An 18,459-nucleotide genomic window follows, 5' to 3' on the forward strand; every position below is an offset into this window, starting at 1 on the left:
TATCAAAAGTAGTGACCTAGGTTTTTCCTCAACCAGGCTTCTCAGTTGTCTGGTTTCCTTCCTAAACCATAAGACAAGGAAAGAAATAACTATTCACTCATTTGATGTTCACAAACAGCCGAGATATTATCTAGATAAGGCCAAGAATGCGGTAACATCAGATCAGCTGTTTATGTCCTTTGCATCTGAGAAAGTAGAAAACCAGTTCCCAAGCATGGAATTACTAAGTGGCCAACCAGTTGCAGTGTGTTCTCCCACTCTTATGGGACAAGGAAGGAAGGGACCATGCAAGCTCACAACAGTGGTATATTGCAGCCACTGTGGCCATTTTTTTTTTGGAGGGGGGGTGCACATGGTCTACTCATTCACCAAACACTACAGGCTCGATATTTGTTGGAGAGCAAGGGCTGGGTTTGTTGCTGCTATACTGCTGAGCTTGTTGCAACCCCACCCAATCAGTCTTTTGAGCTTCCCTCAGCAGCAATACATTTGCTTTCCCCTTTTTTATATCTGTTTGTAACTCACCTTTGATATTTGCAGCAGTTTGCATAGCAGTTTTTTTGATAATTTAACTTCACTGTAAAGCAAAGTTTTGGTTGCACACGTGCATGCCAGTATAAATAGAAAAATAGAATGTTTTTGTTATCTTGTGCAGTTGTGCAGAAATATCCATACCGCTTTCCACACTAGACAGTGACCTTCTCTGTTCCTTAAAGATTTCTAATGTGGAACAGAACACAACTAGAAATGTATATTTATTTTTACTAGAAATATCGATAGGGTGTCCTATGTGTTGCTTATTTAAATTGTTAGATAACATTATATAAATATTTTCATTGTGAAAAGTAAGATTAATTTTGCTGTTGTGCTTATTAGCTCTGTATGTTTTAGACTGTTTTCGTATATTTCTGCTCCTGGCATCAATGATATAATGGAATTCATAGTTTAAGTAAGTTGTGCTAAACAATTTGTCCTAAAAAAGGTGCCAAACTTCAAAAGTTACTGTAAACAGTATTTCAAAATAATCCGATGTATGTTTTAACAAATACTCAAATGTATTCATTATGTGCCTTCGCTGAAGGTTGGGTGTCGGGCTGGCAACTCGGCACCATAAAAATCTACTGCCAATCATTAGCGGACCGGAGTTCCGCTGTGGTGACCCCTAACTGCGAAAAGCCGAAAAGACAAACAACAACCAAGGATGTAATCTACACAGTTTCAATGCAGTTAAGTAACCATATACAAATGAGTGGTGGTGCTGCTGTAGCGTTGTTGCCTCACAGTAAGATGTTGTCCTGTTTGATTCTCCGCTAGAGCATCTTCTGTGTGGAGACATGCGTGAATGGGCGTACCTTCGTTGAAGGTTGTGCATCAGGGCCGGCAACTTGGCATGTAAAAATGTACTGCCAATCATTAGTGGACCGGAGTTCCACTGTGGCGACCCCTAACCGGGAAAAGCCGAAAGACACAACAACAACATACAAATGAATGGAACATTAGATAAATACATGTACTGGTTTATGCATGACAAGAGTTACTAGATAGAAACTTTCATTCAAGCTGTGATTTCAGTTATGAGAGATGTTAACTTGATACTAACCTGCTCTCTGAGCTTTTATTTGTGTTCTGAAAGTGACAAAATGTTGTATAAGCATGTGTCCCACCCAGCTTGAAAAATTTGTATTGTATTAATTTATGAAATGGTTGCTGGTGACTCTGCAACAAATTTAAATGGAAATAAACTAAATAACAAAATCCGTTTCTTTCAGATGTTCCTTCTCAGTACCGAACACCTCTGTATGGGCAGCCCTCTTGGTGGGGTGAAGATGATGCAGGTAACAAAATCGAAAGAGAACATATTAGAAGTCCTGAGGACCACTATTCAGGTAATTGTTATATGTTGACTTAAGCAGTGTAGTCACCTGTATCCATATGGCTTTGGTTCTTGTCTTGCTTTGAATAATTATTGCTGTTCATTTGTAGTGCATCAGAAAATATTCTGAGGATAAAGTTCTGTCTGAAAGGAATACATCATGCAGCTGTTGATATCTTCATTTAACAGAAGTCATTTCACACTTTACACTGCCTTTTAGCGCTGGAAGATTGTATTTTGTCATGCACTTTTCTAATGTCAGGAATTTTGAATAGTGCTTTACAGCACATAGGAGCAAAGATGGCTGTCATCAGAACAGAATTAGATGAGCAATTGAGTTTATCCTGTTTTTCAATCCTATTAGAGAACATAGGATCATAAGAGATTACTAGACTATTGGCTCTAAGGCCTCTACAAGCCTAGCCAGTTTGTACACTTGTTCCCTTATGGACCAAGATATATAGTCTATGTTTGTGCATGAATCTAACATCAGCACCAGCTACCAGTCTATGAGGGACATAGGTGACACCGTCTGTATAAATGTATGGTTTCCCATCTAATTGTCCAGGTTACGTGTAAATAGGGTCGTTAGGGAGCTCTGTTTTACATGAATTGGGAGTTTGTTCCAGAGAAGTGGCAGCCTCTGGGAAACATATCTGTCTCTCCAGCATGTCCTGTTAATATCGCAAACTAGGTTAAGATCCCTAGAGCAAGTGAATCTTGTCCCATTGGATTTGTGGATGCGCAGCATCTTCATCAAGGCAGGGTTCGAAATTGCTCTGTAGGGCAGGCACAAGTCACCTCTAAGCAGTCTGTGTAATACTGAGTAAAGTGATAGGGCCTTCAGTGTGTCTGTGTGGGTCATGTGTTATAGGCCCTGAATTTTCTTGTTGAGAAACCTCTGAGGTCTTTCCATTTGCTGCAGGTGTCTGGTAAGGTACATACAGAAGGAAGTATTGTACTCTATTATTGATCTGATGAGAGCCAAGTACACAGGAATTATAACCTCCCTAGCTTTGGATGCTATACCCTTACTTATGAGGTGTGCAACGTATAAGGCCTTCCTTACCACTGTAGACACCTGATGATCAAAATTAAGGGTGCTGTCAACCTGAGTTCCTAAATCTTTCACCACTGGGTTTGAACTTAGGGGGGATATTATTACGGTTGTAATTAGCAAGGGTTTCTTCTTTACTGAAGGGAATGATAATGCATTTTTTGCATTTAGTTTAAGTCTGTGACTTTGACACCAATAATTTGTCTGTATTAGCCCATTTTGTAGTATGTTGGCATCTTTGGGGGATTTGATGATTGCACGCAGTTTCAGTCATCAGCCAACTTGGTAAGCTATAGGCCATCTCTTTTCACCTGACTTCTGAAAAATACATACCAAACAGTAGGGGGCCTAACACAGATCCCTGTGGAACACCACTGGTAAAAGGTCTGCTAGTAGAATTGGCATCCCCAATTCTGACTGTATGTGTCCTGTTTGTGAGCTAGTTGGCAGCCCATGTGATGTAAGGGTTAATCCCCAGCTGGATGAGTTTCTCAATGATGCCTGAGTGAGGGATTGTGTCAAAGATCTTGGCTGGTTGAGATAGGTAGTCTGAACTGTTTTGCCTTTATCCAGGGCCTTGGTGACATTCTTAAAGAAGTCCACCAGGTTTAGCAGGCAAGATCTGCCCTTAATGAAGCCAAACCGGGTCAGGTTAAGAGTTTGAAGGTCACCTATATCCTTATTGATAAGCTCCATGACAATTCTCTGCATGGCCTTGCAGATAAGTCTGGTTAGGCTTATGGGTCTGTAGTTCCCAGGGTCATTTGGGGGACCCCTTTGTGCAAGGGGATTACGTTTGCTGTTTTCCACCCAGCTGGGACAAAGCCAGTGCTTAGACTGAGGTTGAAGATTGTGCTCAGCAATTCCACTAACTCCTATTTTAGACCATTTAATAACTAGCCGGGGATGTTGTCCAGTCCCATAGCAGCTGTGTTTTTGGCCTTGGAGAGTATGACTGTGACCTGCTCTCTGGAGATACTAGGCAGAGGACTGGTGATAGGTGTGTTATGGGTATGATTGGTAGTGACAGGGGGGTGAAGTTTTTGCCAAACCTGTCTGCTAGCAGGTTGGCAATGTCCTCAGGTTCAGTATAAGTGTTACCATCCACAGCTAGTTCGGCACAAAGCTGGGCTTTCTCTTTTAGATTTCAGATGTAGCTAAAGAATGTTATGTGATTTTCCTTAGCTAGGGATGCTAATTTAGTTTTGTAATTAACTTTAGAGGAGTTTACAAGATGTCTAATCTGCTTATTTATGCTTTGGAGGGAGTTCTTCCTTTGCTTGGACCGTTCCAGCTTGTTTTTTGACAGCAGATGTTCTTCATGTTTCACTGTTGTAGTCTTCACATTTGGGTTATCTGCTTGCAGTAGCCCTCAGTCGGCCTGATTATCAAACTCTTGGGCCCTGCATCAGTTGCAGTTTCATCTTCCATGTCGTCAGGTCATCAGGGGTATAAAGCATGCAGTCAACGCCATTACATCAGTTTTTCTTGCCCCAGATGTCAGGCGCACCCATAATGGGAAGCAATTATATACAAGGTTACACCTCCAACAAAAAAACAAATACACCAGAAAGCTTTATGCATAGTAAACAAGAACAGAGGTATAGTCAATAGAAGTCAGGGGGCTGGAGGGAGGGTAACCAGGACTGCAACAGTGAAAACACTCAAACATCTACATTTATGGTAAGTGTACACAACTGTACTATGTTCTTCGTGTTTCACTGTTGCAGTCATCACATTTGGGTAGACTCCCAAAGCTAAGGATGGGAGGAGGTAATTAGATAGCATTAGGACCAGCTATAAGGCTCTGCAAGACTGCAGTGGCAAAGCCAGCTCTGGATTTAGAAAAAATTGGCAAGCAAGCAGATAACCCAAATGTGATGACTGCAACAGTGAATACACTCGAACATCTACATTTATGGTAAGTGTACAAAACTGTACATTTTTTCTCTCTTATTGTGTAAGCTGTTTATACTGGATGCCCACCAGGATAGCTTATTTTTTCAGGAGGATCTTGATTTGACCCATTCCAGTACGGCTGAGTCTAATCATTTATATAGGTGTTTATACAGGACATTTGTGTACACCTCAGTATAGAGGTCATTGCTGTCAGTGTTGGTATGGTGTCTGAACTAACTGTGTTCAGTAGGCTATAGTTTGCTTTGTAGAAATTTTTTAACCTTTTTGCTCCTGAGAGTGGGTCAAGTACGATCATTACTTCGAACAAGACTGATTTATGATCGGTGTTTACCAGGGAGGGCCCCCACACATGGGATAGTGCAACGATTCCCCCATGTTGGTGAGCACTATGTCAAGGATGTTAGAGCCCCTTGTGGGGGTGATGACTATCTGCTCCAGAGCATTTGTGTTAACAAAGTCCAGGAACCTTTAGGCGAGCATGTTTGTGCTCATATATGTTACCCAGTCAATAGAAGGATAGTTAAAGTCATTTGGTTGCACTGAGAGTGACTCAAGTAGGTCCAGCTAGGCTGTATGGTTTTCATGTTTCATGGTGGGGGACCTATAGCTAACAATGACAAGGGGGGAGGTCTTTCCTACAGTTAGTTGGACTTGGAGTAACTCTAGGCAGTCGTACTGTTTAACCAGTCTAGAGGTGTATTTGTCTTTAATGAAGATGGATACTCCTCCTCCCTTGTTTTTTTTCACATTCGTTGTGTGGTCTGAATGTGTGGAAGACATTATATCCCTGCATGGCAGGGGTACTCTCTGAGGCCTTGAACCATGTCTCTGTGACTATGCAGACATCAGCATCTTCCAGGATGTGAAGTGTTTCAGGTGAGTGTAGCTTCTGATTAAGACTCCTAGCATTAAGCAGTATAGCCATGAGTTTGTTTCTGGAGAATATTTTTACAGCGGGAATTTTGTTCTTATGACATTACCTAAAGAAGACACTATGGGGGAGGCAAGTACCTTTGCCAGGAACCTAAAGCCTAGAGGCGACAGATGAAGACCATCTCTTTTGACCATATCATCCCAGGCTGTCAGATACTGAATCCCCCTGGATTGACACCAGAAGCTAAGCCAATTGTTGAAGTCAATAATTTTTTGTTTGTATTGCCTGGGACACACAATGTGAAAGCTCCATCATGTCTCTCTTCATATAGTCTTAAGTCATTCACTCCAACATGGACTATGACAGAGTCATTACAGTACTTGCTGTTGAGAGACTTGAGTGCGTGCGTGATTTGGCGGATCCTGGCACCAGACAACCAGCTGACCATGATCATCTCCTTGTCCAGCCTAGTGAGGAGAAATTTGTGCGACTCACTATGGAGTTGCCTGTGACTATGACATTTGGTTTAGATGTCTTCTGCCATAGGGGCTTATTGGGTGAGACACTGATGCGTGTATTATTATGTGTAGTGAGTGCTGTTAGGACCGTATTGTGTGGAGAAGGTTTGTACTTGGGGAGTCTTTGCTCGTTTGATATATTTCTGGTGGGTACCTCCACTTATGTGGATTTATGTGTTGTGTGCTTGGTATGTGTGGGAGGTGGAGTGTGGGTGCTGACAATGTGCTTGGTATTTGGTATGTTGTTACATGAGAGAGAGAGCAGTGAGTCCAGATTCATAGTATAGATGTATCTATCACATGTTGTATTTGCATGGTTTAGAAGTAGTAGGTTGTCTATATATGAAGCAATTAATACATTGCCTCAGGATCCTCATGTTAATCAGGCTGGCTGGAGAAATGGTGGGAAACTGACCTTCCATTATGTCGGGTGTATTCTGTGGTATGTGGTGGAGGGTGGGCTAGATGGATTAGCTTCTGCTGTAGAATTAGTAAAATCAGTTAATCTGTTAGAGGTTCAGGGATAAAAACTTGCACTGGCATCTCAAAAAGTGCAGCTGGGTTGCTTTCTGGCTAGCAGGCGCAACTGTGTTGCATGCTGAGAAGCAGGATAGCTTAGGAGGGTTCTCTAGCAGTTATCCTGGGAAAATTTGACTTTTTAGCGTTTGCGTCTATATGCGGCAGTGCTAATCCTCATTGCACAGTGCACAGCTACACGCAAGTACTATGTTTAAATATCAGCTAAGTAAAACAGTTTTCAAACAATCTAACCACTAGGAAAACCTAAGACTGAGCCGTGTTCCAACAATTCCCAACTCACATGGGTCCTTGACTACACTCTTCTGCCACAAGGGTGCAGGAGGGCCCTTTTATTGTAAGATGGTTGGCTTTAGTGCTCAGAAAATGCCAAAGTGTCTAGATTCAGCAAGTCTGACTCTAGCCTGTGCTATAAATTGTTCAAGTACTGTAAACCAGCATTGCATAAAACACAGTCACAAACAATAAAAACAGTTTAAAGTAGGCGGCAAAACAGTTGCAAACAGTTTAAAAGTGCAAATAAGGTTATAAAAATATTTATTTTTCAGTATAATACACAGGATGCCATAGATTTTATTCAGATTGACTTCAGATTTCTGGCTAAGGACACCAAACTCTGAGCAGCACTGATAAACTCAACGCAAACCACAGCAAATGCTGTGTTTAAATATCAGCTAAGTAAAACAGTTTTCAAACAACCAACCAATAGGAAAGCCCAAGACTGAGCCTTGTTCCAACAATCTCCAACTCAGATGGGTCCTTGACTACACTGTTCTGCCACAAGGGTGCAAGGGGCCCTCTTAATGTAAGATAGCTGGTTTTAGTGTTCAGAAAATGCCAAACAGTCTACATTCATTAAGTCTGAATCTAGCCTATGCTATAAATTGTTCAAGTACTGTGCTAAATCTTTCTTGTTTTTTCTTCCATCTGATTGTTACTCTTTTGTCCATACAATAATATTTCTGTTCTTCCTTCACCACAAGTGTTTTTAAATGTTATATATATATATATATATATATATATATATATATATATATATATATATATATATATCCCTTATAGTTTAAGTGACTGCATAATCACTAACTTGATATTCCAGTAGCAAGATGATGTTCAACATTAGATAACTGTTGCAGTAGACAAAGCTGTTTGAGTTACACTACTGATGTCCAGATGGGGTAACAAAGCTTAACCTTCCCTAGGTCATACGTCAGGCATGTGACCTTTGCTCTCAAGCATAGGGATATGTAGGCAGACATAGGAGCATAGATACTCAGACTATCTCACTGCCAGCCCGAACACAGGTTGTGCATGTGTCGGACTGATCTTTGTTTGGTCGTTGGTATCATTGCTTCATTAAAGACAGATGGGTGCCTTGTTGAGTATCCTCCCTTTATTTACCTCTGTTCTTGTGCTGTATCTGTATTAGGTGCCAGCTAGGAGGGTAAGTGTGAGTGCAGGAGACCGATCCCATACAAAGATCTGTGTTCCCAGTGTCTCTTCTGCCTAGGCACAGAACATGAGTACAAGGCCTATTCCATCTACCAATCCTTTATTCCAAAGACTTTGCAATCTTGCTTGGCTTCGCTCAACACTTTTTTGTGAGCCCAATGTCTGAAGCATTTGGCTCACTCCAAGATGGCAGATCCAGTTTCCCCAGATGTACCTCCACCCTCAAGAAAAAAAAAAAATTAAAAGCCCCAGGATGGATATTCGTGTCTCTCTTTTCAGATTCCGATGCCCCCTTTGAGGTTCCAGAACCCATGGTACATCCAACTCCACCTCTGTTGCTCTCTGCCAAAACCCTGCTAGAGATCAGTATGGCTTCAGGGAGCATTATGGCTGAGAAATTGCCTCCCAAAGACAAGGGTGAATCTCAGATCATAATCTCAGAAGGCCCTGGAAGGCATACCGTAGATTCTAGTTAGGGAAGAGATCATTGGTAAGTTAATAGTTGTACTTAGGTGTCTGAACCTCCCTGCTTGATGCAGGCTGACATCACACCAAAAAAGAAGCAATAAAAATCTAAACATGTCTAAACATGTCTCTTTTCCTCTCATTTCCTCTCATTTCCTGGAGATGGAATGGATGGACTTTTCTCGAGGCCTTCTCAAGGCCATTATGACCTTGAAACCTCCTTTGTTTTCTGCTCATCCTCCTCCTGCCACAGCCCACAAAATTACTGTGAATTCATCTTCTTCTGAAGAGGAAGATGCCACTGACTATGAGCATTCTGTAGCATACTCCTCTCAGATACAGTCCCCTGATCAAATCCCTTCTGATGGTGAAGACTTCTGATTATCTTGTTGAAGAAGCTTCTTTTGGAGAAACAGTTGTAAACATGATAAAACATTTTGCTTGAGAGTTCAGATAGACGTCAGAGGTGCAGAAAAGATACTGCAGCCTCTTGGAAATGGGCACTCCAGCCCCTTTATTTTTCCCTCCAGATATGGAGGCTTTTTTTGGATGCTTTCCTGTGTTCCTCAGCTACCCCTGATTCGCAGCCTTTTTCCCCAAAAGACCGGACTGATTTTCTAAAGGTCCTGATGACCTTAAGTTCTTGTACAAGAATCTAGTGGAAGACCCCTCTGCAGTATCTCTGTCTTTGGCTAAACCTTCCAAACTTCTTTCCAACGCCATTGCCCTTCCTCCTGTTTAAGGCAGTAAGGCTATAGATAGGTGGGGAAAAAAGGTTTACACATTATGTACTCTGGCATTCAGAACTACTGATTACCAAACCCTGATGACCAAGTACCTGTTATCCATTCTCAACTCCTTACACAAGTTTCTAACTTATTTAAAGCATTGCAAGAGCAAGGCAAGACAGTGAAACACAGCAGGCAAATTCTGTTAACATCTGTACCTTGACACTAGAGGAATTACCCAGCCAAGTCCACTTCTTTTGTTAGATCAGACTCCAGACCCATTCAGAAACACAAGAAGACTCCTAGAAGGAGATTCCCAGAGAAGTCACAGAGGGATCCCACATCTTGGAGGCCTCCCTTTGGGGAAGAATCTTTGTAATTATTTACAAAATAACATCCTCCAACCCTTCAGTCCTGCTTTTCCTTGTCCCTCTCCAAAAAACTTGCTCAGTCAATCTCAATCTGGGAAAAGATGACCACAGATCATTTGGTGCTTTCCATTATGAAAAAGGGTTTTGCCTTGGCCTGGAAAGAACTCTGTTTTTGAATGGCATAGCTCCCTCCCCACAATCAAGTCGGTCTTCTACCACCCATACACCAGGAAGTGCAGGCACAAGGCACTATAGAACCAGTGCCCATAAAATTCATAGGAAGGGATCTTTACTCCATACTCTTCCTAGTTCCAAGAAAAGGAGGACAATGGAGACCCATATTGGATCTATAGCTCTCTGCTAAATAACTTCTTAAAAGTGCCAACCTTCAAAATGCTCTCACTGCACACATTGCTGCCGTTCATACTGCCTCAAGCATACCTAGTATCCCTGGATCTAAAGGATGCTTACCTCTGTGTACCAGTTCACCCCCTCGCAGGAGATTCCTCATGTTCTGTACTGACTCATCTCACTTTCGGTTTACAGTTTTGCCTTTCGAGCTTTTCACAGCCCCAAGAGTTTTCACAAAGTGTCTAGAGCCAGTGATAGCATTATGCCAGACTCAAAGAATTCAGATTTATCCCTACTTAGACGATCTGCTGATCCAGGCTACCTCACCTCAAATCCTGCTACAACATCTCCAGTTTACCCTCCTCCTCCTTCGGCAGTTGGAGTTCACTGTCAACTACAAAAATCCTCCCGCCAACCCGTCAAAGACCTAATGTTTCTGGCCTGGAGACCAGACATTAGAAAGATGCAGGCTTAGTGCCTCAGGAAAAAGTACATAATCTTACAGCTTATTTTCACAGCCTTTCCTCCCTTGATGGGTGCTTGGCCAAGGAAATCATAAGAGCTCTGGGATTCATGGCAGCCAGTATCCCAGTACTCTCTCCAGCCAGACTGAATATGAGGAAAATTATGTGGTACCTGAAAACAGTCTGGTCTCAAAACTGTCATCCTTAGACACTGTAATCCCTTCATTCGTTGCCTCTGGAAGGAGCTCTCTTAGTTGGTGGATCAGTTGAGACCTTGCCACTATATACATTCCATTACAGGACAGTGCATTGGCGGGCACATTAAACAGGGCCTTAGAAGATCCCCACGAATGGACACTGAACAGACAAGTGTTCCTGAACACCCTTCATCATTGGGAGGCACTGCAGACCAATCTTTTTGCCTGAGAGAGCAACAAACAACTTCCCTGTTTTGCCCCAGGACCCCTTTCCCACTGCCTGGAAGACAGATGCCTTCTCTTTTCAATGGATTGGTAAGTTCCTTTATGCTTTCCCTTTCCCCACACTACCTGTTCTTCCAAGTGTTCTGCTAAAGGTTCAAAAATAAAAAAAAAACTCATACTAGTCACCCCTTTTTGGCCAAGACAGCATTGGTTCCCCTCTTCTGTTTCATCTAGCTAAGGGCAAGCACTGCAAACTGACTTACAAGTCAGACCTAATCACTCAGCATAAGAGATTATGATGTCTAGCCTACTCCTCCATTAAAGCCCACCTGTCTGCCATCTGTGCTTGTCTGGCCCTCGACCCTCTGGTTATGTCCAGATATGAGGTCAAACAGCTCCTTAAAAGGGTTCCCTATCAGACGATCACGCTAGCCTGTTCTCCCTCCTTGGGACCACAGTTTCATGCTGTAAAAGTTTACTTTGCCTCCCTTTGAACCAGCAGCCTCAGCTAATCTGAAATTCTGCACTTGGAAGACTATTCTGCTTCTGGCTCTCACTTCATCTAGGAGTTTTTCAGAGCTGCAGGCACTCTTGGCCATTCCTTCTTTCCTTATTTTTTACAAGAACAGGGTGACCCTAAGGGCTGTTCCCTCCTTCATGCCAAAAGTAGTGAATAAGGTGTCTCTCAATCAGGCAGTCAATCTTCCTGCTTTCTTCCCCATCCCACAGAACCCGGGTGGGGGGACTCCTACACTCTCCAGATGTTCATAGACAGCTGAAGTTATATTTTGACAAAACCAGATCCATTCCTAAGTCTGATTAATGTTTGTGCCATTCATGGATTTCAAAGCTCTGCCAAGCAGTGTCCAAGCAAATCATTGCAAGGAGGCTCTCTTAATTCCATCTCCTTTTCTTGCTCTCTGCATGGAAAGTGTGTGCCCACCTGCCCTCTAGCCCACTCTGCCTGGACTGTGGCATCTTCATGGGCGTTCTGCAAAGGAGTGGATGCCAGTGCCATTTTGGAAGCTGCCACCTGGTCTTCTGTACGCACCGTCACTAAATGCTACAAAACAGGTGCCTTTTCAAGGTCCAGAAAGGCCATTGCCAGGACTGTCCTCTCTGGCCCCTTGTCAGTTCCTCTGTCTACTAGCACCCCCAGTAAGATTCCCTCCAGCTTTGGAAATCAGCCACTTCTTTGGAATACTGCAACAGTGATTTCAGGCAGGGCATAGTACAGCTGCGTAAGAACTTACTATAACAGTAGATGCCTACTGATCACCTTTGCAGTTTTCCTTCCCAACCTCTTTCCCATGTTTTTTGGTTACCATATCCTCTGTCTATATCCTTCTCCCTTTTTTCTGCCCTGTAGAAAAACTTTAGGATTGAGGGGGCAAGCTTAGGTGTCAAAAACTGCAATGGTTGTGTAAGGATATAAAACGATTGCTTAAATTTAAAAAAAAAAAAAAAGTACAACAGTTACAGAAAGCACAATATTAGTAAGAATAAAAATAGGTTAAATAAAGCTTCTAGACATTAGTGCTTCTGCCTTTCTCCTCATGCTTGGCCCCTTCTGGCTGACTACTCACTCTCTCAGGGGCATTCTGGCTGCTGGCTTGGAGATGATCTGAAAATTTGCACTCATAGATCTGCATGTATACGCCTGTTTTTGCGAGACGAGGTCACATACTGGAAGCATGAACTAGGGAAGGTTTAGCTTTGGTACCCCGGCCATATGTCAGTGGTGGTAACCCAATTGTTTGGAATACTGCAGATGTTTGGACATCTAATGTTATGGTAACTATACTTTCATCATATTGATCAAATTTGCAGTAACCCAAGCTGTATGGGTTTTATACTGCAAGGTTATAACAGCCAACCAGCTTACCAAACTTCAAGGCACCTTCCACATGCCCAAACCATTAGTCAGGTGAAGCTTCAGACCCTTCAGTTATTATTTATCAAACCTTTCTGCTGCTAAACAGATTGGTAATGTTAACCCACTTCCCTCTGACAAAGTTGAGAAAACTTTTTGATAGATATGGGAAGAAAGTCTGTTCTTCTGCTACTTTAACTTTCAGAATTTTGAACAATCGAGCTTACATTTTGAAATTTTTACTGAGTTTGAAATTTTTACTGGGTTCCTGTGAGATACTGCGGTGGTGGTGCAGCGGTAGCGTTGTCGCCTCACAGTAAAACACTGTCCGGTTCGATTCTCAGCTAGAGCATCTTCTGCGTGGGGACATGCGTGAATGGGCGTCCCTTCGTTGAAGGTTGTGCGTCAGGCCTGGCAAGCCGGTACGTAAAAATCAACTGCCAATCATTAGCGGACTGGAGTTCTGCTGTGGCGACCCCTAACTGGGAAAAAGCCGAAAGACACAAACTGGGTTCCTGTGAGAACATGAGAAGGTTAACTGTTAACTTGCCTTCTTCTGTGGTTAAAACTTCATTGAATTCTTTTAACTGCATTTGCTTCTCATGTAGCCACTCTGTAAAGTGCTCTTATGATTCTGTGGTTGCAGTATCAAGAGCTCCTGCTACTGGGTCAGTCATAAGAAGATTTACTTAAGTTTCATTGTTAAAAGTTACCGGAGGATGTTAAATATGAGATTTTAAATCCTCTCCTAGACAAGGACGTTCTTTTTGGTTTTTCTGTTACTGGGGTCCTTAAACAATTTCATTTTCTTTCCAGGGTGGGACCCTTCAAGAAGCAGTTTAAAGAGCGGAGTGGTCACAGACAGGAATTTAAAAAGTAATGGTAAGGAGGCACTAAAAAAAGAAAAACAGAAAAGAAAGCCTCCCAGAACCAAGGACGGTCCAAAATGTCAGAATGTTTGCTTGCCTCTGGAGACTCCTCCCACCCCCATCCTGGTAACCTGCCCTCAGTCTGGAGCATCATTTTTCCCAGTGGCATCACAATTTCTCTGACAAATGGGTTCTGGGAATCATTCAACATTGATACAGATGGCAGTGGGAGTCCATCCCTCCTTTTCAGTGGCTTCACCTTCAACCTGTGAGCCAAACATTCCCATTTCTTCCAGTTTTGGTTCACATGTTGTGCCAGGGGGTCATAGAATTAGTACCCTCAGATTAGATGGCAAAGGTATTATTTATGGATCTTATTGGTGCCAAAGAAAAGAGAGTACCTGGACACCAGTTCTCCTTTTCAAGGTATATGTGAAGGTCCTAAAGTTTAAAATGCAATCCATGCAAACCTTTTTACTTCTCTTACCCTCCGTCACTTTCATGGTGGCATTAGATGTAAAAGATCTTTTCCATTGCATTCCTTTTGGCAAGGGATTCAGATGATTTTAAGATTTTTCGTATTTGGCTGGCATCCGCTCTCCCCTACACTTTGGTCTATCTCCTGCATCAAGGGTATTCACAAAATATCTGACTCCAGTAATTGCTTATATCATGCTTCAAGTAATACACATAATTCCATATTGGGACAATTATCCTATATTTGCAGACTAATTTTTTAATTGACTAGACTCCTGGAGAGGTGTCAAGAAACTCCTTCTCAGGCTGGAGTTTCAGCTGAATTTAAATAAATCAATTTTCATTCTATCTCACAGAATTGTTTTTTTTTTTTTTTGGAATCCTTTCTGAAAACTTCCTTAGGAACGGCCTTTCTATCTCAGGACAAAGTGCAAATGTACAGAGAAAACTTCCTGACCTATTCCAATCAGTGTCTGACATTTACCAGGGAGTTTCTCAGGATTTTGGGTTTCACAGCTTCTATGATTGTCATGATTTCCTTGACCAGACTTCACATGATAAAAATTCAAAGGTACCTCAGGATAGTCTGGTCCTAGCATCAACACCTTTTATCTTTTCAAATTCCAGTGTTGGAGTTTGTGAGGCAGGAACTAATGTGGTGTGTGGACCAGTTACCTTTTAACCCAGGACTTCCCTTCTCCTGTCCATCTCCTTTACAGCTGGTCACAATAGATGTGTCAAACTTTACCTGGGGGCTGTATCAAAAGACATTAAAGTGCAAGGTCTGTGGAAAAAGCAGGAAAGACAGACGTACGTAAATATTAAGGAGTTGATGGTAGTAATAAATACTTTAAAGTCCTTAAGTCATATCTGGTTTCCAGGACCTGTACAATTAGTCACAGACAACACCACAGTGGTCTGGTACATAAACAAGGGGTGCCAGATCTTACCCCCTTAGTAGTCTTGCCATGGTAACCTCAACTCAGCTCAGTTTGAATCTACTAGTTTCATACATTCCGTCAGAGCAAAAACACGAAAGAGTATTCTAGGAACTGATACAACTGTGCGAACCACCTCAGATGGATCTTTTTGCATTTTCTCAAAGTAGACAGTTGCAGAACTCCTTATAAACAGACCTGGAAGACAGGTGCCTTTTCATCCCCATGGTCAGGAGTGTTGCTGTATGCTTTTTTACCCATTCCACTGGTATCCAGGGTTCTTCAAAAGTTCCCCTTAGAGAGTGGCAGTGGCTTCCCTTTGGCCCAGCAAGAATGGTTCTCACTTCTTTTGAAACTGGCCAAGGGCGATTGTCAGAAGCTTCCCTACAGATTGGATTTACTCACACAAGACTGAGGTTGTTTGATACCCTCTAACCTGAAAACACTTCAGTTGACTGCCTGGTTGATAGAGTATTAATACCATTTACACGTCATTTCTTTGAGAATGTGCAGCAGGTACTAAAGGAGGCTAAAAAATCTACTAGGAAATCAAGTATTTATGAGTGGGAAAGATTTTCTAGTCGGTGCCGTACCCTTTTAAGGCGTGGTGACTGTGGTTCTTGAATATTTGTATGAGTTATTATCCTCTGACCTTTCTTACTTTTCTGTCAACATTCATCTTTCGTCCATTTCTACGTATCTGTATTTCGATCCCACTTTCTACCTGTCCTCAAGTCGAGCAGTTTTTGAAAGAGGTTTTACATATTCAACCACCTAGAAAATTGTGATTGAACAGCTAATATGTTTTCCATTTAAGCCTGTTCATTAGGCTGATTTGAGATTCTTAACTTTGGAAACTGTTACTTGTTACTCTGACTTCAGCAAGAAGACTATCTGAGTTACAAGCTCTTATGATGTGTCATTTTCCAGAAATTCAGGGTTTCTTTGAGAATAAGTCCTTGCTTTATGGATAAAGTGGTTTTGATGCTTCCCTTGATCCTATCTGTTAATCTCTGTTTTTTTTCCAGAATCTAAAACCAAACCAACGCAGCATGTTTCCTTTCAAGGCCATAGTCTCCCTTCTTGAGGCAAGAAACCACTGAAGCTTTTGGTGCCCAAACTGCTTATTTTATGTAGCGCTACTCAAACGCCTACCAGTTAGGGTGCATGGAAAGTTACCTAAAGCTTTGAAAACTGGCTGTTGGTCATATTCTTGGCAAGATATAACCCAAATAGCTGTAGGCCCCCACACCCCCTGCTAATTATTTCTTTCCTGTCCGAGATCACGCAATCCCCGGAATAGGCATATTTCCCAAACCTAGGGAATATTGATCTTGAACACCTGTCAGCCATATGTTTTGTCAGCAAAATGTGTTGACAAAACAGAGGTCGCCATTAACAGCTTTCAGCAACCCATATATAAGTGGGCTGGTCCCAAGAACTTTTTCAGTCACAACCCAGGTCAGAGTTGTTACAGGCAAGTGGAACAAGTTAACATATGCTTATTACATTGTAGTTTTCAGGGAACATGAAAACGTGTTAACTTGACAGTTGCACACACAAGTCAAATAAAATTTACATTTTTACAAAGAAACTTGAGCAAAACTTTTCCAATGAAGTCCTAGAATTTTTGAGAGGAGAACAGAGAGAGTGGGAGAGAGAGAGAGAAATAGCAGTCATTTGCAGTTTTGAAAATCTTGCATTGCAATGACTTTGATACTAGACAGTAGAGATGACACATTGTTACACAGATCAATAGGTGTGAGATTTTTTTTTTTAAAGATATACATGTTTACAAACATTCAGTATATATTTATATATTTATAAGTAGTCTGTACTTTGTCATGATGGAAGGCCAGCAGGAGGGAAGTTATGTTTAGTTTAAGTTTATAGTTTAGGGCAGTACTTCTGACCATGCACATGCATGTATTAAGTTTATGTTTAGTTTAGGGCATTATTTCTGAACCCATGCAAGAATTAGGTTACATCATTTAACAATAGTCTGTGTAACATTTATGTTTGTCAATTTCATTTAAGCAGATTTTAAGTTTTTTCTTCTGAAGTTGGTGTAGGTGGTTTCAGCTCTTAGCCTAATGGGCAGAAGGTTTCAGTTAGTAGGAGCTAGTTTAAAAAAATACTCTTTTTGCAATTTTTTTTTTTAGTTGTGGCCTAGCCAGGATAATATAGCAGTCATTGACCATAACTGTATGTTTTAGCTACATTTTATTATTAAGGTAGGGCAGTAGTTGTGTTGAATAAGTTCGAAAGTGGGAAAAGATAGAAGGCTGGCTCTCACCATGACAGCAAGCTATTTAGTTTTGACTTTGGAAGCAAGTTAATGAATTGTCAGACTTTGTTAGTGGTGGTTCAGAGTAAAGAGCTATACTTGGTGGATTAAAGTGATATAAGGAGTGATCCGTATTGTAGTCTGGGTGGTAGTATACCGTTCCCAAGAAATGCTTTGATTTCAGGGGAGGGGAGATTACAAACAGAATAGCAGACGTTCAGGTGATTGAGGACCTTACCAGTGACATATTTAGTGGCTGAATGTAATGATGTGGTCTAGATATAGGCTAAAGTAACATTACATCTGAACCTGGTTTGTTTTTTCTCTTTGCTAGGTCTAAGATTTTATGATAGCTACTTTGCTTGAGCTTTTGTGGGGTACCAGACAGCATGACTGCTGATTCTGTTAAGGTAAAGTTTACTTTTGAAGTATGTACAGACTCGATACATGTGTTTCGGGAGTTGAACTTCAGCTGCCTAGGTTAAGGGTTCTGAGCAGTATGAAAGGATATAACCAGCATACTTTATTGTAGCTTCAGGGGAGATGCTGGGTCTGATGACATTTATGAATGTCTAGCAGTTAGTGCAGAAGGGTAGGGCTATGAACTGTTAGTGAGCTGATTTCTGTAGTTCACCATTTGATTCACTCTGACTCCATTGCCTACTGTGTAACTCCGGGCAAGTCACTTAAACAGACAGCTCTGTTGCACTTTTTCTGCATGCCTATTAATCTTCTGTAAACTTATGAACCTATAAAAAGGGAGAAAAGTGCTGATATTAGTATAGACCATTGTGGGTATGCTCAAGTTGAAAGTACATGTAAAAGTGATCTGGTAACCATTTTGGATGTAAAACGTGCGGTTATGAAGATAGCTAGACATCCAGTGTGGTACATTTGGATTGAAACCTAGTCTGTTGAACCTGAGCAGCAGGAACCGATGGCCAACACCTTCAAATCTGCTGTTAACGTCAGTAGGTACCTGG

The 18,459-nt window shown here is 41.7% G+C and overlaps 1 protein-coding gene across 1 annotated transcript in view; it reads left to right on the forward strand.

The window, feature by feature from the left end:
* CEP170B (centrosomal protein 170B) overlaps positions 1–18,459 on the forward strand; it is a 1,277,870-nt gene that overhangs the window by 767,430 nt on the left and 491,981 nt on the right. Inside the window, exon 7 of the mRNA XM_044074358.1 lies at positions 1,770–1,886. Coding sequence (XP_043930293.1) covers positions 1,770–1,886 — 117 coding nt within the window. The remainder of the gene's footprint in view (positions 1–1,769; positions 1,887–18,459) is intronic.

This window comes from Protopterus annectens, chromosome 6.part0 (genome assembly GCF_019279795.1).
Source record: "Protopterus annectens isolate FY-2018-M chromosome 6.part0, PAN1.0, whole genome shotgun sequence".
NCBI classification, from domain to species: domain Eukaryota; kingdom Metazoa; phylum Chordata; order Ceratodontiformes; family Protopteridae; genus Protopterus; species Protopterus annectens.